Source organism: Oncorhynchus gorbuscha, linkage group LG10, assembly GCF_021184085.1.
Source record: "Oncorhynchus gorbuscha isolate QuinsamMale2020 ecotype Even-year linkage group LG10, OgorEven_v1.0, whole genome shotgun sequence".
NCBI lineage: Eukaryota > Metazoa > Chordata > Actinopteri > Salmoniformes > Salmonidae > Oncorhynchus > Oncorhynchus gorbuscha.
In genome coordinates, this window is record NC_060182.1 from 55,565,379 (window position 1) to 55,590,824 (window position 25,446).

A 25,446-nucleotide genomic window follows, 5' to 3' on the forward strand; every position below is an offset into this window, starting at 1 on the left:
GTATCCACATACTTTTGGCCATGTAGTGTATCTGATGGTATCAAATATTGCTCATATATTGTTATTAAAGATTCTGCAGCACATTAAAGAGACATTTCACAATTGTTCAACTTCATCTCCAGCACCACCCCAACATACTGTATGTGAAAATGGCATATTTCTATGTTTTGTGGGGATAAAAACATTAAGATAATTGTTTCCAATGACATCGACCAATTAGTAGGCAATGCCCACTTATAATTGGTCATCTGCCGAATTATCTGCCGAAATTGTTGCCACCCCTATTACTAGCCTGTTCAACCTCTCTTTCGTGTCGTCTGAGATTCCCAAAGATTGGAAAGCAGCTGCGGTCATCCCCCTCTTCAAAGGGGGGGACACTCTTGACCCAAACTGCTACAGACCTATATCTATCCTACCATGCCTTTCTAAGGTCTTCGAAAGCCAAGTCAACAAACAGATTACCGACCATTTCGAATCTCACCATACCTTCTCTGCTATGCAATCTGGTTTCAGAGCTGGTCATGGGTGCACCTCAGCCACGCTCAAGGTCCTAAACGATATCTTAACCACCATCGATAAGAAACATTACTGTGCAGCCGTATTCATTGATCTGGCCAAGGCTTTCGATTCTGTCAACCACCACATCCTCATCGGCAGACTCGACAGCCTTGGTTTCTCAAATGATTGCCTCGCCTGGTTCACCAACTACTTCTCTGATAGAGTTCAGTGTGTCAAATCGGAGGGTCTGCTGTCCGGACCTCTGGCAGTCTCTATGGGGGTGCCACAGGGTTCAATTCTTGGGCCGACTCTCTTCTCTGTATACATCAATGAGGTCGCTCTTGCTGCTGGTGAGTCCCTGATCCACCTCTACGCAGACGACACCATTCTGTATATTTCCGGCCCTTCTTTGGACACTGTGTTAACAACCCTCCAGGCAAGCTTCAATGCCGTACAACTCTCCTTCCGTGGCCTCCAATTGCTCTTAAATACAAGTAAAACTAAATGCATGCTCTTCAACCGATCGCTACCTGCACCTACCCGCCTGTCCAACATCACTACTCTGGACGGCTCTGACTTAGAATACGTGGACAACTACAAATACTTAGGTGTCTGGTTAGACTGTAAACTCTCCTTCCAGACCCATATCAAACATCTCCAATCCAAAGTTAAATCTAGAATTGGCTTCCTATTTCGCAACAAAGCATCCTTCACTCATGCTGCCAAACATACCCTTGTAAAACTGACCATCCTACCAATCCTCGACTTTGGCGATGTCATTTACAAAATAGCCTCCAATACCCTACTCAACAAATTGGATGCAGTCTATCACAGTGCAATCCGTTTTGTCACCAAAGCCCCATATACTACCCACCATTGCGACCTGTACGCTCTCATTGGCTGGCCCTCGCTTCATACTCGTCGCCAAACCCACTGACTCCATGTCATCTACAAGACCCTGCTAGGTAAAGTCCCCCCTTATCTCAGCTCGCTGGTCACCATAGCATCTCCCACCTGTAGCACACGCTCCAGCAGGTATATCTCTCTAGTCACCCCCAAAACCAATTCTTTCTTTGGCCGCCTCTCCTTCCAGTTCTCTGCTGCCAATGACTGGAACGAACTACAAAAATCTCTGAAACTGGAAACACTTATCTCCCTCACTAGCTTTAAGCACAAACTGTCAGAGCATCTTACAGATTACTGCACCTGTACATAGCCCACCTATAATTTACCTCTTTCCCAACTGTATTTAATTTATTTATTTATTTTGCTCCTTTGCACCCCATTATTTTTATTTCTACTTTGCACATTCTTCCATTGCAAAACTACCATTCCAGTGTTTTACTTACATTTACATTTAAGTCATTTAGCAGACGCTCTTATCCAGAGCGCCACCATGGCCTTTTTGCCTTTACCTCCCTTCTCACCTGATTTGCTCACATTGTATATAGACTTGTTTATACTGTATTATTGACTGTATGTTTGTTTTACTCCATGTGTAACTCTGTGTCGTTGTATCTGTCGAACTGCTTTGCTTTATTTTGGCCAGGTCGCAATTGTAAATGAGAACTTGTTCTCAACTTGCCTACCTGGTTAAATAAAGGTGAAATAAAAAAAATATTAAAAAATCAGACAATGCACACCAATGATCTATCTTTTTTACGACAAAACATAGAAACGCACCATTTTCACATAAGTTGATGTTGGGGTGGTGCTGGAGATGATGAATATGAAGTTTCCCTACGGAATGTTTATCATGTTGTAGAGGTTTTTCTACACCAGACTGAAGAAGACATTTCATTATCCACATATGCAACTGGTTGTATTTCTATAAATAAATGGGGCCAATGTGTGACATTGGGATAAACCCCCAAATTTTTAAAACAAAAATGATTTTTATGCAGTTCCACATGTGTACTTAAGAGGAATATATGCAAATTGCCCATAACTACACCTATACAACATTGGCCTAGGACTATACTTCCTTTAAGTAGGTTTCATGCATACATTGACAAGTCAAATTCAAGGACTTTCAGGGACTTTTTCAAGCACATAATTGTAATTTTCAAGGACCTCAATGTTAAAAAATTGTAGAACACCCCCAATATAGAACCACCCCTCAAAAAAAATAGAACCAAAAAAAGTTGGAAATTACCACTAATAATAATGCATTTTTTGGGGCCTTGTCAATGCATTGACATTCCAATTATTAGTACATTCTAAAATATGTGAGAATAATGAGGACTTGCCTGGATGCATGCATGGTGATTTTTCTGTAGCCTTTGTGACCAACACAGGCACACATTATAAAGACATGAATAGTGGTAACAATCTCACCATTAGAATTTCACCATCCCAGTTTTTACAAATGAGAAAGCCCCCACCAAAACAGGTTCCCTTTGTAATGGAAGGATTTGTATGTAAAGCCAAGTTGAAGCCATCATTAGATGTTGTGCCCGCATTAGTGACAATGCCCGAGAAGCCGGTGTTTGGAGGATATATTGGCACCAATGTCGTTAGGCCCGAGACGAAGTCGAGGCTTCGAGGGCATTATCACTTTTAAATAATGGGTTACCAACATATTCAAACAATGATTGACATATTTTCATTAAAAACATTATTTTGATGAATTTATTCATACTATTTCATATAGTCCCGACACAAATCTAGAGTTGCAAACCAAGCCGGCTGGTCATTCGTTTCAGTTCGGTTGCAACTTGCTTGTTGTTCAGTATCTATGCTCCATTGTCATACTGACTGGCAACGTTATCCCTTACTTGTTAGCTACTCAACTACGGCTAACTTACAACCAGGATAACAGCAAAGTAGCTGCATATGTTTAAGCTTTTTTCTAGGGACATTTATTTGGATACATCCATAACAATGAGCTAATGAGGTGCAATTTTGCCTGTCATAGAAAATGTGCTCACTCATCAGGACACTGTCATTCAGAGGAGCTAGCCAACAACACAGCTAACACAATCACTTCAAACCGGAGCTAGAAAGACTGCAAACTAGCTGCATTTTGTTTTGTTTGACATTTCTTTGTGTATACACAGTATATCCATAAAAATGATGCCAGCTGATTCATGACTTCGACTGGCTGAGAAAATCTCTCTGCCTTTCTGGCACGTTCATTATCGAATTTGAATATTGAAACTATGTTGCAAATGTCAGAGAAACAGACAGACAGCAAGTTTTATACAAATCTCAGCTTTTGAAAACTAAATGTTAGTCTAAAAGAAATGTGACAATGTCTAGATGATTTTTATACTGGAGATGAAGTTTAGAAATTGCCTGGAGTGGATTGTGCAGTCAGATGGAAGAGCAAGTAGGCATTTTAATATCAGAGAATTAGCGGTAGAAACCTGTGGAATAGACACGCCCGGAGGGGTTTGGCATACACGGCAAATATACAGTGCATTCCCCTTTTCCACATTGTTACATTACAGCCTTATTGTTAAATTGATTAAATTATGTATTTTCCTCATCAATCTACAAACAATAACCCATAATGACAAAGTGAAAAATATATTTAAAATAAAAACGTATTTACATAAATATTCAGACCCATTGCTAGGAGACTAGAAATTGAGCTCAGGTGCATCCTGTTTCCATTGTCATCCTTGAGATGTTTCTACAATTTGATATGAGTCCACCTGTGGTATATTGAATTGATTGGACATGATTTGGAAAGGTGCACACCTGCTTATATAAAAGGTCCAACAGTTGACAATGCATGTCAGAGCAAAAACCAAGCCATGAGGTTGAAGGAATTGTCCGTAGAGCTCCGAGACAGGATTGTGTCATGGCACAGATCTGGGGAAGGGTACCAAAAAATGTATGCAGCATTGAAGGTCCCCAAGAACACAATGGCCTCCATAATTCTTAAATGGAAGAAGTTTGGAACCACCAAGACTCTTCCTAGAGCTGGATGCTCGGCCAAATTGAGCAATCGGGGGAGAAGGGCCTTGGTCAGGAAGGTGACCTAGAACCCAATGGTCACTGACAGAGCTCTAGAATTCCTCTGTGGAGATGAGAGAACCTTCCAGAAGGACAACCATCTCTGCAGCACTCCACCAATCAGGCAGCACTCCTCAGTAAAAGGCACATGACAGCCCGCTTGGAGTTTGCCAAAAGGCACCTTTTTATTTAATTAAAAAAATATATATATATTTCACATTTATTTAACCAGATAGGCCAGTTAAGAACAAGTTCTCATTTACAACTGTGACCTGGCCAAGATAAAGCAAAGCAGTGCGACAAAAACAACACAGTTACACAGGGAATAAACAAACGTACAGTCAATAACACAATAGAAAAATCTATGTACAGTGTGTTCAAATGTAGAAGAGCAGCGAGGTAGGCAATAAATAGGCCATAGAGGTGAAATAATTACAATTTAGCATTATCACCGGAGTGATGGATGTGCAGATGATGTGCAAGTAGAGATCCTGGGGTGCAAAAGAGCAAGAGGGTAAGTAATAATATGGGGATGAGGTAGTTGGGTGTGCTATTTACAGATTGGCTGTGTACAGGTACAGTGATCGGTAAGCTGCTCTGACAACTGATGCTTAAAGTTAGAGGGAGATATATGACTCCAGCTTCAGTGATTTTTGCAATTTGTTCCAGTCATTGGCAGTAGAGAACTGGAAGGAAAGGCGGCCAAAGGGAGTGTTGGCTTTGGGGATGACCAGTGAAATATATCCTCTACTTTGTGCATGACAAGAAATATTTAAACAATTGTTGACAGACATATTATTTCACTTAATCTCAATTCCAGTCAGTCAGAAGTTTAAATACACTACATTGACTGTGCCTTTAAACAGCTTGGAAAAATCCAGAAAATTATGTCACAGCCTATCAGCAGCTTCTAAAGCCAATTGACATAATTTGAGTCAATTGGAGGTGTGGATGTATTTCAAGGCCTCCCTTCGAACTCAGTGCCTCTTTGCTTGACATCATGGGAAAATCAAAAGAAATCCGACAAAACCTCAGACAAAAAAAATTGTAGACCTCAACAAGTCTGGTTCATCCCTGGGAGCAATTTCCAAACGCCTGAATGTACCAAGTTCAGCTGTAGAAACCGCTCAGGAAGGAGATGCGTTCGGTCTCCCTAGAGATGAACGTACTTTGGTGCGAAAAGTGCAAATCAATCAGACAGCAAAGGACCTTGTGAAGATGCTGGAGGAAACAGGTACAAAAGTATCTATATCCACAGTAAAACGAGTCCGATATCAACACAACCTGAAAGGCCACTCAGCAAGGAAGATGCCACTGCTCCAAAATCCCCATAAAAAAAGAGAGACTATGGTTTGCAACTGCACATGGGGACAAAGACCGTACTTTTTGGAGAAATGTCCTCTGGTCTGATGAAACAAAAATAGAGCTGTTTGGCCATAATTACCATCATTATGTTTGGAGGAAAAAGGGGGAGGCTTGCAAGCCGAAGGACACCATCCCAACCGTGAAGCACGGGGTGGCAGCATCATGTTGTGGGGGTGCTTTGCTGCAGGAGGGACTGGTGCATTTCACATAATAGATGGCATCATTAGGTAAGAAAATTATGTGTATATATTGATGCAACATCTCAAGACATCAGTCAGGAAGTTCAAGTTTGATCGCAAATGGGTCTTCCAAATGGACAATGGCACCAAGCATACTTCCAAAGTTGTGGCAAAATGGCTTAAGGACAACAAAGTCAAGGTATTGGAGTGGCCATCATAAAGCCCTGTCCTCAATCCTCAGACCTCAATCCTATAGAAAACGTGTGGGCAGAACTGAAAAGCGTGTGCGAGCAAGGAGGCCTACAAACCTGAGTCAGTTACACCAGCTCTGTCAGGAGGAATGGGCCCATATTTACCCAACTTATTGTGGGAAGCTTGTGGAAGGCAACCCGAAACTATGACTTAAGTTAAACAATTTAAAGGCAATGCTACCAAATACTAATTGAGTGTATGTAAACTTCTGACCCACAGAAATAAAATCACTCTACTATTATTCTGACATTTCACATTCTTAAAATAAAGTGGTGATCCTAACTGACCTAAGACAGATAATTTTTAGTAGGATTAAATGTCAGGAATTGTAAAAACTGTTTCAGCATGACAATGCCCCCATGCACAAAGGGAGGTCCATACAGAAATGGTTTGTCGAGATTGGTGTGGAAGAACTTGACTAGCCTGCGCAGACCCCTGACTTCAACCCCACTGAACACATTTGGGATGAATTGGAACACCGACTGCAAGCTAGGCCTAATTGCCCAAAGCACCTCCCTCTGCAACTGGATCCTGGACTTCCTGACAGGCCACTCCCAGGTGGTAAGGGTAGGCAACAACACATCTGCCACGCTGATTCTCAACGCTGGGGCCCCTCAGGGGTGTGTACTCAGTCCCCTCCTGTACTCCCTGTTCACCCACGACTGCGTAGCCAAACATGATTCCAACACCATCATTAAGTTTGCTGACGACACAACAGTGATAGGCCCAATCCCCGACAATGATGAGACAGCCTATAGGGAGGTGGTCAGAGAACTGGCAGTGTTGTCCTGGCACCACAACCTCTCCCTCAACGTGAGCAAGATAAAGGAGCTGATCGTGGACTACAGGAAAAGGCGAGCCGAACAGGCCCCCATTAACATCGACAGGGCTGAAGTGGAGCGGGTCGAGAGTTTCAAGTTCCTTGTGTCCACATCACCAACTAACTATCATGGCCCAAACACACCAAGACAGTCATGAGGAGGGCATGACAAAACCTTTTCCCCTTCAGGAGACTGAAAAGACTTGGCATGGGTCCCCAGATCCTATATACTAGGCAGTGTCAGAAGAAAGCCCATAAAATTGTCAGACTCCATTCACCCATGTCATAGACTGTTCTCTCTGCTACCACACGGCAAGCAGTACCGGAGCGCCAAGTTTAGGCCCAAAAGGCTCCTTAACAGCTTCTACCCCCAAGCCATAAGACTTTTTGATAACAGACCATTTGATAACAGAGGTAATGCTAACTGACACGCTAACAGAGATGCTAACAGAGCTAATAATGCTAACAGTGATGCTAACAATGACAGTTTATTTCCCCTACCTGTTGACCAGGTGGCCCACCGATCTGAAGCTGTGGCTCATGTTGAGGGCATTGACATAGCTGACACAGGGCAGCGTTCGGTAGAAGAGTAGCGCCTGCTGCCGGTGACCTTTGACCTCTAATGGCACGCTAATAGCCTGGCCCTTCCTCTGCTCCACTCGGGCCAGTTCAGCCAGTAGGGTGGCGCTCTCCTCAGGCCCCCTACTCACCAGGAGTCGGACGCCTGCCCTCACCAAACTGGCCAGTGTGCTGTCGTAGTAGCGTGTAGGTTGGAAAGGACGGGAAGCTTGACCTATGGGAAGAAGGCAAGGAAAATGTACAAAATATGAAGAATAACAAACGGTAGATCAACTTTCCAAAAATGTTTCTCTGATGATAGAAAGGCAATGCTGAACCCTTTAAACACTGTCATGTGGGATCTTTCTGGTTATTGTGTTACAATCAATATTTTATCAAACTTCCCATACACATTCTGTCATCGGTCATCGCTAGACACACTTGATATAGCTTGCCATCCTGTCCGCGTCATTAAAAGTCGGGCATGCAGTTCGGAATCAGAAAGCTCTTTGTTTACCTAGCAGTGAGTGGATATGCTTACATGTAACTTCAAACGCAGCTCATGCAAGTTAACAAACATTGCAGATGTCATCAGAGGATTGATTACCTAGCAAGCTAGCAAGCCAACGAGGCAAGGTAAAATATCACAAATAGAGCTAGATCAAGCCAGAAGAATAATATACTTGTTGAACATACTGTAGCCATCAGTCCTGCATGTTTTCATGGTCATCACTCACTGTTAAAGAGTGACTGCCCTTAAAAAACATATTCTTGTTTTGAAAATGGCCTACGTGGCATTGATAAGACTTAGAAACATTTATTCTAGTGTCAAAATTTACTACAAAGTGTAAATAGGTTAATTTTGGTCATAAAGTCTGTCTCGTCCAAAACTGAGGTTTGCGAGATGATGAAAAAAATGGTATGTCATGGAATGAAGGATACCGTAACAGTTTTCCATGGGTTGGCAGTACCCACATAATCATAAATTCAGAGTGCAGCTCCACGCGACCCAATCATTAACGCCCATGGTCAATTAGCTTTGCCATTCGATATCCCAACAGGGCTAGTTAGGGACCATCAGTAAATTAAACAATATTTTAAATGGTCAATTGCTCCAAACCTCAAACCAACTATAAAATTGTAGAAATTCATATACAAATATTGAAGGCATTTAATGAGAAAACTAAAAGATGTGCAAGATGGAAATATTGTCCCATTTACATTGTGTAATTTATTGACAGTCCCCAAGTATTCCCAGAGATGGGCTATCCAAAGTCAAACCAGCTTTGCCATGGTCGCACACCAGCCGGCTGAAGCTAATTGGCAAAATAATTTGTCTAACTCTTCCTACCTGCGAACACACACAAGAGACACCCACATCAAACCAACTCACTTCTAAATTAGTCCGCTAACATTTCTTAATGAACCAAATCTAAAACGAGGCCAAATAAGGAAGTGCAGTTGCCCATTAAGTTTGTCAATGTCCCGACTTTAGCGTTGGCTATCCCATTTCAAGAGCTTTTTGGTGCTGGTGCATCATTTAGAATGTGATATTTGCTTGTGGAATGGATCCAAATGAAAACACAGCAAGCTGGGCGAGCCAAATCAAGTGGCTTCTGTCACAATCAAACAAAAGTGACGTGACAAGCACAATGTAGAAAATCAGGAAGTGACCCCACAGGAAGTATCCCAGTCAACAGGTCTGTCAAAGTGAGTGCGTGCCCTCCCTCACTTGGTTTGGTGCGGTCCTTCTCTACGATGAGACAGACCCGCTCAAATAGGCTCTGCAAACTGGTCACCCTCTCCACAAGTCGTTTGCGGTTCGGCATCCCGGCCAGCTCCGACTGGCACTGCCTCTCGACCGCCATGCGGTTACTGACCACGAAGTCGCAGCCATCCAGCGAGCACACGTGGGCCGCGACAGCGCAACGCTGGCGCAGGCTGGAGACCACATCCACGCAGGCTGTGATACAGCGGCTGTCCACCAGTACAGCGACAAGGCCCGATGGGTTCGATGACGAGGCAGGGGGCTTGCTTAGAGTGGCGGCCTGACAGAAGGAGCTCTGGACGTGGGGTACTGAGGACGTGGAGGAGGTAGCCTGGGGAAAGACACAACAGACATTTAGGGAGAAATCTAATTAAGTACTACTTCTGAAATCCAGATTCCCGGAAGATTCTATTCCATTCTTTTATTGTAGGAAAAGTTTGGCCTAGAAGGATGAAAATAGGTAGAACAGTTGTTGTTTGTACTCTGTACGGATTCAAACATCTATTATTTACAGTAACTAAATATGCCTTGGTACGTGACGCTAGGTGACGCTCCACTACGTGACGCTCCACTTTTACTAACATCATAGTACATAGATTAGCATCTAACATATCTGTTTGACCTATATGTCTTTTATACTAGGGCAGCCCAATCAGATTTTATCTCACTAATTGGTATTTTGACCAATCAGGACAGCTCTGTAAAAGAGTGGATGTGATTGGTCAAAAGACCAATTAGTGGGACAAAAATAGCAGAATTGAGCTGCCTGTGTAAACACAACCTATTTGGCCTATTACATGTGGCCCATATCAGTACATTACCACATTACCTGTGGCTGTTTACTTGAGAGCAACAGAGACTCCGACTGCTCAAAGTCCAGCTCCTCAGACAGGAGGGCCTGCTGATGGAGCCTCTGGCGACACCTGTCTTCTTGCTGCTCCTCTCTAGGTCCCCTCACGGAGCTCACTGAGGAGGTCCTGCTGGTTGCACTTGGGGCGCTAGGCTCCATCACAGAGTTCATAGAGGAGGACCTGGCTCCACTGAGGACTCTAGGCCCCACCGCACAGCTCGCTGTGGAGGCTCTGGTGGATCCACCAGGGGGCATCTGTTGCCGTGGAGCTTTAAACACCCAGTCATTCTGTTGCTGTAACTCAGTTAGCCTGCAGATGGCAGCAACACCTTCAGCTTTCACACTATTTCTACTTTTCTCCACTTCTTCTTCCGAGCTGGAGTCCACCAAATGCACTATGCGGGAGCGCTTGTTTTTCCCAGCAGGATTAGGTTGAGGGTCAGCAGCCCTCTTGTCCAGAGTGGCAGGCGCGCTCCCAGCCTGAGCCCTGATGTTTCGGATCAGCGCCTTGCGTCTGGTGGGGTACTGCCTCCTCCCCTCCACGAAGGAGTCCTCGTAGATAAGTTCCAATGGGACCTCCTCATCCTCCTCGCCGAGCTCTTCCTCATCACTGCCCCTCACCACAAAGCTGTCCTCCGCGTATGTCTCGTCCAGCTCAGGCATCTATGGACAGTTTGGAGAGAAGCTTAAGCAAAACATTATAAAGTGATTGAATCGGCTAACTTTGTTTCTTTACTTCTATTAATTTTTTTTTTTTTTTTACGCTTTTCTCTAATCCAACAAAAAAGGGTTAAGTGGCTTGACAAATCTGAGGTCCAGTGGGATTTAAAGTAAAAGCCTTTATTTATCCTTCATAAACACCTATAGATTTCAGCATAAAGCATTCATCAGAAAAAAAAGTCAACTTGAGTGCATTTGTATTTATTATGGATCCCCATTGGCAGCAGCTACATTTCCTGGGGTCCAGCAAAATTAAGGCACTTTATACAATTTTAAAACATTACAATACATTCACAAATTTCACAACACACTGTGTGCTCTCAGGCCCCTACTCTACCACTACCACATATCTATAGTACAAAATCTATGTGTATGTATTGTGTGTGTGTGTGTGTGTGTGTGCGCCAATGTTTGTGTTGCTTCACGCTGTTCCATAAGGTGTTTTTTAAAATCAAATTCTACTGCTTGCTGTGGAAAAGACTTCCATGTAGTCATGGCTCTATGTAGTACTGTGTGCCTCCCTATCGTCTGTTCTGGACTTGGGGACTGTGAAGAGACCTCTTGTGGCATGTCTTGTGGGGTATGCATGGGTGTCTGAGCTGTGTGCCAGTAGTTTAGACTGACAGCTCGGTGCATTCAACATGTCAATACCTCTCATAAATAAAAGTAGTGATGAAGTCAATCTCTCCTCCACTTTCAGCCAGGAGAGATTGACATGCATATTATTAATATTAGCTCTCTGTGTACACCCAAGGACCAGCTGTCCTGCCCTGTTCTGAGCCAATTGCATTTTTTTTTAAAGTAATTTTTTTGTGGTACCTGACCACACGACTGAACAGTAGTCAAGGTGCGACAAAACTAGGGCCTGTCGGACCTGCCTTGTTGATAGCGTTGTTCAGAAGGCAGAGCATCGCATTATTATAGACTACTTCTCATCTTAGCTACTACTGCATCAATATGTTTTGACCATGACAGTTTACAATCTAGGGTTACTCCAAGCAGTTTAGTCATCTCAACTTGCTCAATTTCCATATCATTTATTACAAGGTTTAGTTGAGGTTTAGGGTCTAGTTGCTGTTTTGTTTAGTGAGTGAAAAGGGTACAGTTGATTAAAAATCATAGAATAAAAAAAGGGACAGTTTCCCAAACACAGCCAAGTCCTAGACTAAAAATCATGTTCAATGGACTAACCTCTGTCTGGGAAACCAGCCCTAAGATTAATAGACACCAAATAAATCCTGATGATCCTACCTGAGAGAAGATGTCCATGTTGTGGTTTTGCTTGTAGATCATTTTGAATTTGCCAGCCACAGCAGGGCTTCTCACTGACTTTAGGTAAACCCCCTGCATCTCAGAATCTGTCACACAGGGAGATACAATGGGAGATACAATGAGAGAGTGAGTGAGTGAGTGAGTGAGTGAGTGAGTGAGTGAGTGAGTGAGTGAGTGAGTGAGTGAGTGAGTGAGTGAGTGTTGGGTCATGTTAGGGCACACCTAAACAAAACAATACTTAGTGCAACAGAAAATGAAAGTGAGCCATTCTTAGTTATCTCCCCATTTTAGAAACGCTTTATTCTATTTCATGCCCAGTGAGTGAACTGTATAATAGGTGACTACCCGTATAACAACTGTATAACATAACAAGAGACTTTGGGTCCATGAAAAGCGCTGTATAAAACGCTGTTGTTGTTATTATTATTCTTCTTATTATATTTGACCCCTCACCGTTGATTCCCTGGGAGCACTGGGTGTTGCTCACAACGAAGCCCTCCAGTGAGCGGTTCTGCTCTTCACCGTCCTCTTCGTCAGATGACACCTCCTCCCCCTCGGACAGCGCCGCCTCCTCGTCCAGAAAGTGACGGGCTCCTTGGTAGTGGTGCCGCACGGCCTGCTGGGAAGGAAATGTTGATTCGAAGGAGTAGATTACTGTATTGTCCAATGTACATATGACAACAAAAATGTATTCTGCTTTATACCAAACCCTCCAAAAGACACAGAGGTTGGAGCAATAAGTCAACAAACAGAGAAGGTAGCTGAACAACAACACACTTAAAATGACCCTGGGCTACTGACCAGCACGTCTCACGTGAGATGTATTTGACACCTGACTGACCTCAGCTTTCCCATGCGACGCGGATGGTTTCACAGCCACACGGGGGGGCGCTCTTGGCTGTCGAACAGAGGTATTCTGGAAGTCATCATCAGACATCGCCTCCCCCTCCCCCTCGCTCTCATCTGACTGGAAAAGAGGTTTTTAAAGGACATGGTCAAAGGCATATTAACTTTATTGACGGTCAGAAAAAGAAAAAGAAAAAAAAAAGTGTTCAACATTCATTGTATTCCACAAGTATTTACTTGATGCTAGCTTGTACTGAATTAAGTCAAAGATAATTGAGAGGAAGAGAACCAGACACACAAGCGGCTAGAAGCGACGAGTTTGATGACGATACTTTAGTGATAGTGGTTGTAGTAATTATCTTACAATGCGTGCCACCGCATGCTTTGACTTCCTGGTCACTTGTAAAGGAGAATCCACATCACTGAGAAGCATTGACTGGGAGAGGAAATATAACAAACGATGGATAAACAGAATAATCAATCATCAGAATCATTTGAATATATATATTTTTGATCACTTTTTTTTTCGATCTCTCAAACAAATAACTCCCCCCCCCCCCAGACACTTCTGCATTTGTATCATTGATATTCTACATAAGGCGCAAAGTGTAAATCTTTAGTTTCGAAGCCCACGTGACTATTCTGACCCACTCATGCTTTCTGCAGGCTTTCTTTATCTCTGGCAAGGCCATGTATGCAACTCCGTGGTGAATAGTCTTGTATCGTCAAAACCGGAGTTGTCTCAGAGAAAACAGATGCTTTCCAAAAAGAGGCCAAGTCTGAATGGAGAATTTGAAACAAAACAGATCTTCGCAAAAGCAGTCTGCGAGCCTGTTGCCATGCCGACAACAGACAGACTATGCTTAAAAGGCTTATATAGAGAAGTGAGATACATCAGACCTCTCAATATTCCGACGAAGTATGGTATCATTACTATTATATTGAACACTTCTTAAAACTGGGCACATATGCTCTACAGCCCTACAGCTCTACAAGTGTGGAAAAGATAAGAGGACGGAAATTTGACATGGTAGGTTACATAATAGAAATGGATGATTGAGTTGCACTACCATCAAAACTGTACAATCCACTACTACTGAACAAAAATATAAAACGCAACATGCAACCATTTCAATGATTTTTTACTGAGTTACAGTTCCATATAAGTAAATCAGTCAATTGAAATGAATTCATTAGGCCCTAATCTATGAATTTCACATGAATGGAAATATAGATATGCATCTGTTGGTCAGATACCTTAGGTTAAAAAAGGTAGGGGTGTGAATCAGAAAACCAGTCAGTATCTGGTGTGACCATTTGCCCCATGCAGCGTGACACATTTCCTTTGCATAGAGTTGATCAGGCTGTTGATTGTGGCCTGTGGAATGTTGTCCCAGTCTTCAATGGCTGTGCGAAGTTGCTGGATATTGGCGGGAACTGGAACACACCGTTGTACACGTCGATCCAGACCATCCCAAACATGCTCAATGGGTGACGTGTCTGGTGAGTATGCAGGCCATGGAAGAACTGGGATATTTTCAGCTTCCAGGAATTGTGTACAGATTCTTGTGATATGGGGCCGTGCATTATCATGCTGAAACGTGGTGATGGCAGTGGATGACTGGCACAACAATGGGCCTAAGGATCTCACAGTATCACCGTGCATTCAAATTACCATCAACAAAATGCATTTGTGTTCGTTGTCAGTTACTTATGCCTGCCCATACCATAACCCCACCACCACCACGGGGCACTCTATTCACAACATTGACTACAGCCCACTGAAGTCGGTTACGACGCTGAAATGCAATCAGGTCAAGACCTTGGTGAGGATGACGAGCGCGCAGATGAGCTTCCCTGGGAGCTGTCCGGGTGGCTGGTCTCAGGCAATCCCGCACGTGAAGAAGCCGGATGAGAGGGTCCTGGGCTGATGTGGTTACACGTGGACTACGTTTGGTGAGGCCGGTTGAACGTTCTGCCAAATTCTCCAAAACAGTAAGCATGCCAATTGCACGCTCCCTCAAAAGTTGAGACATCGGTGGCATAGTGTTGTGTGACAAAACTGCACATTTTGGCCTTTTATTGCCCCCAGCACAAGGTGCACCTGTGTACTGGTCATGCCGTTTAACCCGCTTCTTAATATGCCACACCTGTCAGGTGTATTAATTATCTTGGCACAGGAGAAATGCTCACTAACAGAGATGTAAACACATTTGGGAACAACATTTGAGATAAATAAGCTCTTTGTGCATATAGGAAACTTCTGAGACCAACACTTTACATGTTACGTTTATATTGTTGTTCAGTACGCGTAAGTTAGAAAAATAAACATTAACACCACGACATGACTAGAATTAGAGACCTAGTGCAAGTGTTCACCAGACCTACATTTGGTGGTTGTGTTTGACAGAATGAAGATGCATTACTGAAGGCTTACTATATAGTCCTTGATACACAGGGGGGAAAGTAGCTAATTGGGACTTACCACTGGAGAAGACAAGGGGTTTGCCTTGACATGATGATGAACCCGCTTACGGGTGATAACCTCCTCCTCACTGTCACTGGTGCACAGGCCTGCGGCGGGGGACAAAAAATCATAATGCACATGCCTGAAGAACTTACCCACTCACAGGCACAAACAGTCAATGCAAAGCAGTACCAATCTGACCTATCGCTCATGATGCGCTACCTTGATGAGATGTGTTGATCAGATTGTAAGAACACCTGCTAATTTCTCAACCAGGTATACATATTAACAAGAAAGATTAGTTGTTTGTGAATGGGAAACTAGGGGACACAATTAAATTAAGCACCTGTAATAGTTGGGAGTGAACTAACCTGGATGAAGGGGGTCCAAGATGGATGTGTGAGACAAACTGTGTCCCATCTCTATTGAACCATTTCCTGGGTCCCCCGCCTGAGCTTTGAGAGTTTGGGCATTCTGTAAGGTCCCCTGGCATTTCCTCTTTAAGAATGAGAACGAAGTGGATGGGGTGGTGGAAGGACCAGGCAGGAGAACTCGCCTCGGTCCTAATGTGGGGATTGGTGAGAACAGAGCTCCGCTCTTGGAGGTCAGAGGAGAGGTCTGAGGCGAAGCCAGAGCAGAGGTGTCTGCCCTCTTCCTTCCTAGACAGGCTGCCAGGGGTGTGGACACGCACATCCTATGGAAACTAAAGTGGGGAGTGGATGAGCCAGAGAGTTTTGGCTCATTCACTGTGGAAGAAAGGGGTGCTTCCTGTTTTTTGGACCCAGGGGGTGAAGGTTTTGAGGGGAATGGACTAGGAGCAGCCTCTGTGTCCCCTTCATCCTCCTCCCAGCCCAAATCAAAGTTGACAGAGAACAAATCCTGAGAACAGACAAAGTTCTCAAAGTCCTGAGCCGGTTCCTGCTGCGCTACAGGAGAAGCATGGCTACGACTAGGTTTGACCTGATACACCATCGTTGTTTCTGTCACACTTTTACTTGACCCTATTAACCATTCCCTCTCCGGAGCCTTCAAGGGGCTAGGTATTCGGATACTGACGTTCCCTGGCGTAGGGATGTCCGGAATGGTCATCTGGAGGAAGGTGCCGTCATCTCCAAACAGATCCATGCTCTCGTCCAGGTTTGTTTTAGAGTGCTGGGCTTTAGGCTGAGTGGGATGACATGGTGGCTTGAAGTCCGCTTTATCATCCATATCATCCTCCTTTATGTCATTGCTGTCATCCTCGAAGACCTCATCCCAGCTAGGGCTGCCAAGGGCACTTTCCCTACCCATGCTTTCTGCTGGCACAGTAATGGGCGATGAAGCGGAGTGCTGCTGATGAGGTGGGTCGCAATGGCTTTCACAGTCTAGAGAACCAACGTCTAAATCAACATTGGGAGATTGAGAAGCAGGTTCGGCAAAGTCCTCATCCACTTCCAGGGAGAAATTCACGTGGAATGTCTGACCTACATCCAGGAGTTCATCCAGAGGTTCAACCGGAAGTGTATGTGAACAGTCCTTGGTGGTGAAGGGGGTGGGCCCAGGGTCAAACTGAGGGCTGTCCAGGTCAAAGTGCAAAGCTGGAGGAGACCTAGACAGAAGCTCTGTCACGTTGACTAGAATGACCCTCAAGCTCTCTAACTTCTGTCTCAGGGGCTGCAACTTGGGGACAGCAGCATCCCATTTGGGCAAGTAAAACAAAGCCTCCAGTTCAGAATCTTCATCTGACTTGGGTTCACGGTCTGCAATTGAGGTCAACTGATTGAGGTCAATCTGTTCTACAGCAGCAATGCAGTTCACTGATTCGCTCTCCAAATCCCTTGGAGAATTGACCTCTGAACTTTCACTCTCGTTGTTGAGTATGATACAGTCAAAATCCATGTCAGGCTGGTCACCCGTGGAGGAGAGTGGCCAGAGGCCTGGGTGATCTCTGAGGTCATGAGTCACCTCCTTGTCACATTCTGAAGGGACTCTGTTTTTTATCAGGGTCCATGGAGAGACTAAGGTTGTCTCTGCTTTAGAAATGCTTTCCCTCTGCACTTCCTTTTTGAGTTCTAAACGGTCTAGGTCAGCTGAGGAAAGGCAGGAAGTCTTCTGCTTGTGGCTCAGGTTGGCCATTTTGGTTCTGGATTTTGTCATTTTTCCCTCTTTCTGCTTCTTTCCTTTGGTGGACTTTTCCTGTTGTGCTTCCTCCGTGAGGCCTATGACATCTTCTTTGTGGAGGTGGTGCAGCAGCTCCAACTCATATCTGCTTTCACCCTGTCAGATTAAACAAACACGACAATGAATTTAACTACAAAACTTTTTTCTTATTTAAAAAAAAAGATTTGGTTGAAGCAAATTTCTTCAGATGTTGCACAAGCGATTGTATCATAACGCAAGTTACAGATTTAATACTTCCCTGGTACGACATACAGAGTTGACTGGTTATAGAAACAACAAGACATTTGACACAGTGCCTTTAGAAAGTAATCATACCCCTAGACTTATTCCACATGTTGTGTTACAGCCGGAATTCAAATCAAAGTGAAAACATGTTATCAGTATTCCGTAGAAGAGAAGTAGCATTCGGTTTAATGCTTAAACAAGCCTGATGTTTTATGCTGTGTACAGTGCCTTCTGAAAGCATTAATACCCCTGGATTTATTCCACATTGTTGTGGCAGCCTGAATTCAAAATGGATTAAATCACTCATCTACACACAAGTTTTAGCAAATGTATTGAAAATTAAAACACAGAAATAGTATTTACACCTCTGACTCAATACTATGTAATAGCACCTTTGGCAGCGGTTACAGCTGTGAGTGTTTCTGGTTAAGTCTAAGAGCTTTGCACAACTGGATTGTGCAAAATGTCCCATTATTTTCAGAATTCTTCAAGCTTTGTCAAATTGATCGACGACCATTTTCAGGTCTTGCCATACATCTGAAAGTGTATGTCAAAACTGTAACTCAGCCACTCTGGAAAATTCACTATGTTCTTGGTAAGCAACTCCAGTGTATATTTGGCCTTGTATTTAAGGTTATTGTCATACTCAAAGGTCAATTGATCTCCCAGTGTCTGGTGGAAAGTAGACTGAACCAGGTTTTCCTCTAGGATTTTGCCTTTGTTTAGCTCCATTCCATTAATTGTATTATCATGAAAAACTTAACAATTCTTAACAAATAACAACTCTTAACAATCACAAGCATACCCCTAACATGATGTAGCCAGCACTAAGCTGTAATGTGTTATGTTTAATGCAAATCCAATACACTTTGTATTCAGGATCTTTTGCAGTATTGCTTTAGTGCCTTGTTGCAAACAAGATACATGTTTTTTTTCACTCTATCAATTAGGTTAGTATGGTGGAGATAACTGAAATTGTTTTTGATCCATCCTCAGTTTTCTCCCATCACAGCACATACACTCTAACAGTTTAAGTCACCATTGGCCTCATGGTGAAATCCCTGAGCGGTTTCCTTCCTCTCCGGCAACTGAGTTAGGAAGGACGCCTGTATCTTTACAGTGACTGGATGTACTGATACACCATCCAAAGTGTAATTTGTAACCACCATGCTCAAAGGGTTATTTTTACCCAACTAGATGCTGTTCTTTGAGAGACATTGGAAAACCTCCCTTGTCTTAGTGTTTGGATCCTTGTTTGAAATTGACTGCTCGACTGAGGGCCCTTACTGATAATTGTATGTGAGGGGTATAGAGATGAGGTAGTCATTAACCTGTTACTCCTACCCCCTACTTTTTCGAACATTCTGTTAAAAATCGCGCAACATTTCAGCGCCCTGCTATTCATGCCAGGAATATAGTATATGCATATGATTAGTATGTGTGGATAGAAAACACTCAGACGTTTATAAAACTGGTTAAATCACGGCTGTGACTATAACAGAACGTGCGTTTCATCGAAAAGTGCAGGAAAATCTGATCACTGAAAATGGGAAAATATATCCATGCGCCACTTCAACCAATTGTTAAACGTGAACCACATTAAATGGGGCCAAGGTTGCAATACCTACAGCTTCCACACGATGTCAACAGTCTTGTCATTTGCCTACTATTTGTTTCTTGGTCAAACAGACACAAGGCAGCGCAGTTCTTCCGGTCTCCGACCGGATATTATGGTTGAGATTTACCCGGACATTATTTCCAGACGTACAGCTATAGAATATACATCGCCTCGTGATCAATTTGATCGCTTATTAACGTTTACTAATACCTAAAGTTGCATTACAAAAGTATTTCGAAGTGTTTTGTGAAAGTTTATCGTCGACTTTTTCTATTTAAAAAAATGACGTTAAGTTATAAAACGCTATTTTTTTCGTTGATCACACAGTCTTCATAGATCGATATCTAGGCTATATATGGACCGATTTAATCGAAAAAAAGACCCAATAGTGATTATGGGACATCTAGGAGTGCCAACAAAGATGGTCAAAGGTAATGAATGTTTTATATTTTATTTGTGCGTTTTGTGTAGCAACGACTATGCTAATTATTTTGTTTACGTCCCCTGCGGGTCTTTTGGGGTGTTACATGCTATCAGATAATAGCTTCTCATGCTTTCGCCGAAAAGCATTTAAAAAATCTGACTTGTTGCCTGGATTCACAACGAGTGTAGCTTTAATTCAATACCCTGCATGTGTATTTTAATGAACGTTTGAGTTTTAACTAGTACTATTAGCATTTAGCGTAGCGCATTTGCATTTCCAGATGTCTAGATGGGACGCCTGCGTGTCAGGTAGGAGCAAGAGATTTAAAAAATCATGTTAAACACTATTATAGTCCATGCAACTTATTATGTGACTTGTTAACCACATTTTTACTCTTGAATGTATTTTGGCTTGGCATAATAAAAGGGGTTGACTACTTATTGACTGAAGACATTTCAGCTTTTCAATTTCAATCCATTTGTAAATGTGACAAAGAACATAATTCCACTTGGACATTAAGGGATTTGTGTGTAGGCCAGTGACCAAAAATATCTAAACTCAGGAAAAAAAAGAAACGTCCCTTTTTCAGGACCCTGTCTTTCATAGATAATTCATAAAAAAATCATAAAAAATCCAAATAACTTCACAGATCTTCATTGTAAAGGGTTTAAACACTGTTTCCCATGCTTGTTCAATGAACCATAAACAATTAATGAACATGCACCTGTGGAACGGTCGTTAAGACACTAACAGCTTACAGACGGTAGGCAATTAAGGTCACAGTTAAAACTTAGGACACTAAAGAGGCCTTTCTACTGACTCTGAAAAACACCAAAAGAAAGATGCCCAGGGTCCCTGTTCATCTGTGTGAATGTGCCTTAGGCATGCTGCAAGGAGGCATGAGGACTGCAGATATGGCCAGGGCAATAAATAGCAATGTCCGTACTGTGAGACGCCTAAGACAGCGCTACAGGGAGATAGGACGGACAGCTGATCTTCCTCACAGTGACAGACCACGTGTAACAACACCTGCACAGGATCGGTACATCCGAACATCACACCTGCGGGACAGGTACAGGATGGCAACAACAACTGCCCGAGTTACAACAGGAACACAATCCCTCCATCAGTGTTCAGACTCTCCTCAATAGGCTGAGAGAGGCTGGACTGAGGGCTTGTAGGCCTGTTGTAAGGCAGACCAGACATCACAGGCAACAACGTCGCCTATGGGCACAAATCCACCGTCGCTGGACCAGACAGGACTGGCAAAAAGTGTTCTTCACTGACGAGTCGCGGTTTTGTCTCACCAGGGGCGTCAGATTTGTGTTTATCGTCAAAGGAATGAGCGTTACACTGAGGCCTGTAATCTGGAGCGGGATCGATTTGGAGGTGGAGTGTCCGTCATGGTCCGGGGCTGTGTGTCACAGCATCATTGGACTGAGCTTGTTGTCATTGCAGGCAATCTCAATGCTGTGCGTTACAGGGAAGACATCCTCCTCCCTCATGTGGTACCCTTCCTGCAGGCGCATCCTGACATGACCCTCCAGCATGACAATGCGACCAGCTATACTGCTCGTTCTGTGCGTGATCTCCTGCAAGACAGGAATATCAGTGTTCTGCCATGGCCAGCGAAGAGCCCGGATCTCAATCCCATTGAGCACGTCTGGGACCTGTTGGATCGGAGGGTGAGGGCTAGGGCCATTCCCCCCAGAAATGTCTGGGAACTTGCAGGTGCCTTGGTGGAAGAGTGGGGTAACATCTCACAGCAAGAACTGGCAAATCTGATGCAGTCCATGAGGAGGAGATGCGCTGCAGTACTTAATGCAGCTGGTGGCCACACCAGATACTGACCGTTCCTTTTGAGTTTGACCCCCCTTTGCTCAGGGACACATTATTCCATTTCTATTAGTCACGTCTGTGGAACTTGTTCAGTTTATGTCTCAGTTGTTGAATCTTGTTATGTTCATACAAATATTTACACATGTTAAGTTTGCTGAAAATAAACAGTTGACAGTGAAAGGACTTTCTTTTTCGCTGAGTTTATTGAATCCATTTTAAATTCAGGCAGTAACACAACAAGATGTAGAAAAAGTCATGGGGTGTGAATCCTTTCTGAAGGCACTGTATCTGACCTGCAAGTGATCCAGACACAGTGAGCCTAAAGTGGACTAGAGGGAGCACAACAGAACTCGACGCCAGAAACCGAGGTGTAAGAGAAAGATGGGGTGTAAAGTTATGCCGGCATTTCAGTGAGGGTACGATTTAAGATAATAAAAATCTCAAATCACAATTTATTTGTCACATGTGCCGAATACAACAGGTGTAGACTATCGCGAAATGCTTACTTACGAGCCCTTTCCCAACAATGTAGAGTTAAAAAGTTAAACAATTATAATAAAACATTTGACAAAAAATGAAATAGTAACAATAAAATAACAATAACGAAGATATATACAAGGATTACCGGTCAAGTCAATGTGCAGGGGTACGAGGTTGAGGTAATTATGTACATGTACTCTCGTTAGTGACTAGTCAATCAGGATAGATGATATAGAGAGTAGCAACAGTGCATGTGAAGAGTGAAAGTGTGCGTGTGTTTATGAGCGTATGTAGTGTGTGTGTGTGTGTGTGTGTGTGTGTGTGTGTGTGTGTGTGTGTGTGTGTGTGTGTGTGTGTGTGTGTGTGTGTGTGTGTGTGTGTGTGTGTGTGTGTGTGTGTGTGTGTGTGTGTGTGTGTGTTGGAGTGTCAGTGTAGTGTATGTGAGTGTGTGGGTAGAGTCCTGTGAGTGTGCATAGAAACAGTGCAAGAGAGTCACTGCAAAATAAAGGGGGATCAACACATACTCCAGGTAGCCATTATAGTAATCATTAACTGTTCAGCAGTCTTATGGCTAAGGGGGGTAGAAACTGTTCATGAGCCAGATTTGGTGCTCCGGTACCACTTGCCGTGTGGTAGCAGAGAGAACAATCTATGGCTCGGGTGGATGTAGTCTGACAATTTAGGACCTTCCTCTGACACCGCATGGTATAGAGGTCCAGGGTGCCTGGGATGATGGTGGTGATGTGAGCCATGACCAGCCTTTCAAAGCATTTGATGGCTACAGAGTGCTACGGGGCGATAGACATTTAGATAGTCCCTGTGCCCAAGAACTCCAAGGTAACCTATTGTGTAATTTGTTTGAAACATGTCGGTATTACAGACTGGGTCAGGGAGAGGTTGAAAATGTCAGCGAAGACACTTGCAAGCTGGTCAGCGTATGCTTTGAGTACGCGTCCTGGTAATCCATCTGGGCCTGCGGCCTTGTGAATGTTAACCTCACATCGGCTACGGACAGTGTGATCACACAGTCGTCCGGAGAAGCTGGTGCTCTCATGCATGGTTCAGTGTTGCTTGCCTTGAAGCGAGCATAGAAGGCATTTAGCTCGTCTGGTAGGCTCGCTTCACTGGGAAGCTTGGAGCTGGATTTCCCTTTGTAATCTGTGATAGTTTGCACGCCCTGCCACATCCGACGAGTGTCAGAGCCGGCGTAGGCTCAGTCCTGTATTGAAGCTCTGCCTGTTTGATGGTTCGTTGGAGGGTGTAGTGGATAAGTGTCTGGATTAGTGTTCCGCTCCTTGAAAGCAGCAGCTCTGCTCAGTGCAGATGTTGCCTGTAATCCATGGCTTCTGGTTGGGATATAAACATACGGTCACTGTGGGGACGTCGTCATCAATGCACCTATTAATTAAGCCGGTGACTGATGTGGTAAACTCCTCAAAGTCAGTCTGTGCAAGCAAAACAGTCCTGTAGCTTAACATCCACTTCATCAGACCACTTCAGTATTGAGCGCGTTACTGGTACTTCCGGATTGAGTTTGTTCTTGTAAAATCAGAAGGATAGAGTTCTGGTCAGATTTTCCAAATGGAGGGCGAGGGAGAGCTTTGTATGCGTCTGTGTGTGGAATAAAGGTGATCTAGAGTTTTTTTGGCCTCCAGTTCCACAGGTGACGTGATGATCGTGGACTTCAGGAAACAGCAGAGGGAGAACCCCCCTATCTACTTCGACGGGACAGTAGTGGAGAAGGTGGAAAGTTAAGTTCCTCGGCGTACACATCACGGACAAACTGAAATGGTCCACCCGCACAGACAGCGTGGTGAAGAAGGCGCAACAGCGCCGCTTCAACCTCAGGCGGCTGAAGAAATTTGGCTTGTCACCAACAACACTAAAACTTTTACAGATGCACAATCGAGAGCATCCTGTCGGGGCTGTATCACCGCCTGGTTCGGCAACTGCTCCGCCCACAACCGTAAGGCTCTCCAGAGGGTAGCATCACCGGGGGCAAACTACCTGCCCTCCAGGACACCCACACCACCCGATGTCACAGGAAGGCCAAAAAGATCATTAAGCATAATAACCACCCGAGCCACTGCCTGTTCACCCACTATCATCCAGAAAGCGAGGTCAGTACAGGTGCGTCAACACTGGGACCGAGAAACTGAAAAACAGATTCTATCTCAAGCCCATCGGACTGTTAAACAGCCATCACTAACATTGAGTGGCTGCTGCCAACATACTGACTCAAATCTCTAGCCACTTCAATAATTAAACATTTGATGTAATAAATGTATCTATGAGATGAGATGAGTAAGTAGGGTATGTAAACATGATTTAAAGTGACTAGTGTATATACTGTACTCTACACCAACTACTGCATCTTGCCTATGCCATTCGGCCATCGCTCATCCATATATTTATATGTACATATTCTTATTCATTCCTTTACACTTGTGTGTAAAAGGTAGTTGTGAAATTGTTAGATTACTTGTTAGATATTACTGCATGGTCGGAACTAGAAGCACAAGCATTTCGCTACACTCGCATTAACCATGTCTATGTGACCAATAGAATTTGATTTTGATTAGATTTGACATGAGGTAAAATTGATTTCCTAAATTGTCTTGTTTGCTTATGGTCCTATATAGCTTGTTGAATGTGGTCTTAGTGTCAGCATTGGTTTGTGGTGGTAAATAGACAGCTACAAAAAAAACATATGTGAAAACTCTTGTTAAATAGTATGGTCTACAGCTTATCATAAGGTATTTTAACTCCGGCGAGTAGAACCTCGAGACTTCCTTAATATTAGAGATTGCGCACCAGCTGTTGTTAACAAAAGAGACACACACCCACCCCCCTTGAGTTTGCCGTTCTGTCCTGCCGATGTACAGAAAGAACAGCTAGATTTATATGTTCCATGTCCTTGTTCAGCCATGACTCGGAGAAACAGGATATTACAGTTCTTCAGATCATGTTGATTGGACGAGCTCCATTCGAGACTATCCTGTTTATGCTCCACTGATTCTGCACATTTGCCAACAGAACGGAAGGTGGAGGCGGTTTATCCACTCACAACATAATCTCGTCAGGTATCCAGCACGCCATCCTCTATAACCCTGCCTCTTCTTTTTCAGAGACTCTGGGATTT

General features: G+C 43.7%; 1 protein-coding gene across 4 annotated transcripts in view; it reads right to left on the reverse strand.

The window, feature by feature from the left end:
- The window catches only part of fancm (FA complementation group M), a 72,224-nt gene that overhangs the window by 2,305 nt on the left and 44,473 nt on the right, over positions 1 to 25,446 (reverse strand). For 2 of the 4 annotated variants that reach the window (XM_046366411.1, XM_046366408.1), the window contains exons 14-22: positions 15,930 to 17,814; positions 15,577 to 15,665; positions 13,456 to 13,527; positions 13,087 to 13,212; positions 12,699 to 12,864; positions 12,225 to 12,331; positions 10,233 to 10,916; positions 9,368 to 9,734; positions 7,579 to 7,870 (exon numbers count right to left, since the gene is read on the reverse strand). In XM_046366411.1, the coding sequence (XP_046222367.1) occupies positions 7,579 to 7,870; positions 9,368 to 9,734; positions 10,233 to 10,916; positions 12,225 to 12,331; positions 12,699 to 12,864; positions 13,087 to 13,212; positions 13,456 to 13,527; positions 15,577 to 15,665; positions 15,930 to 17,814 (3,788 nt within the window). The remainder of the gene's footprint in view (positions 1 to 7,578; positions 7,871 to 9,367; positions 9,735 to 10,232; positions 10,917 to 12,224; positions 12,332 to 12,698; positions 12,865 to 13,086; positions 13,213 to 13,455; positions 13,528 to 15,576; positions 15,666 to 15,929; positions 17,815 to 25,446) is intronic. The other 2 variants (XM_046366409.1, XM_046366412.1) reach the window with 2 other exon arrangements.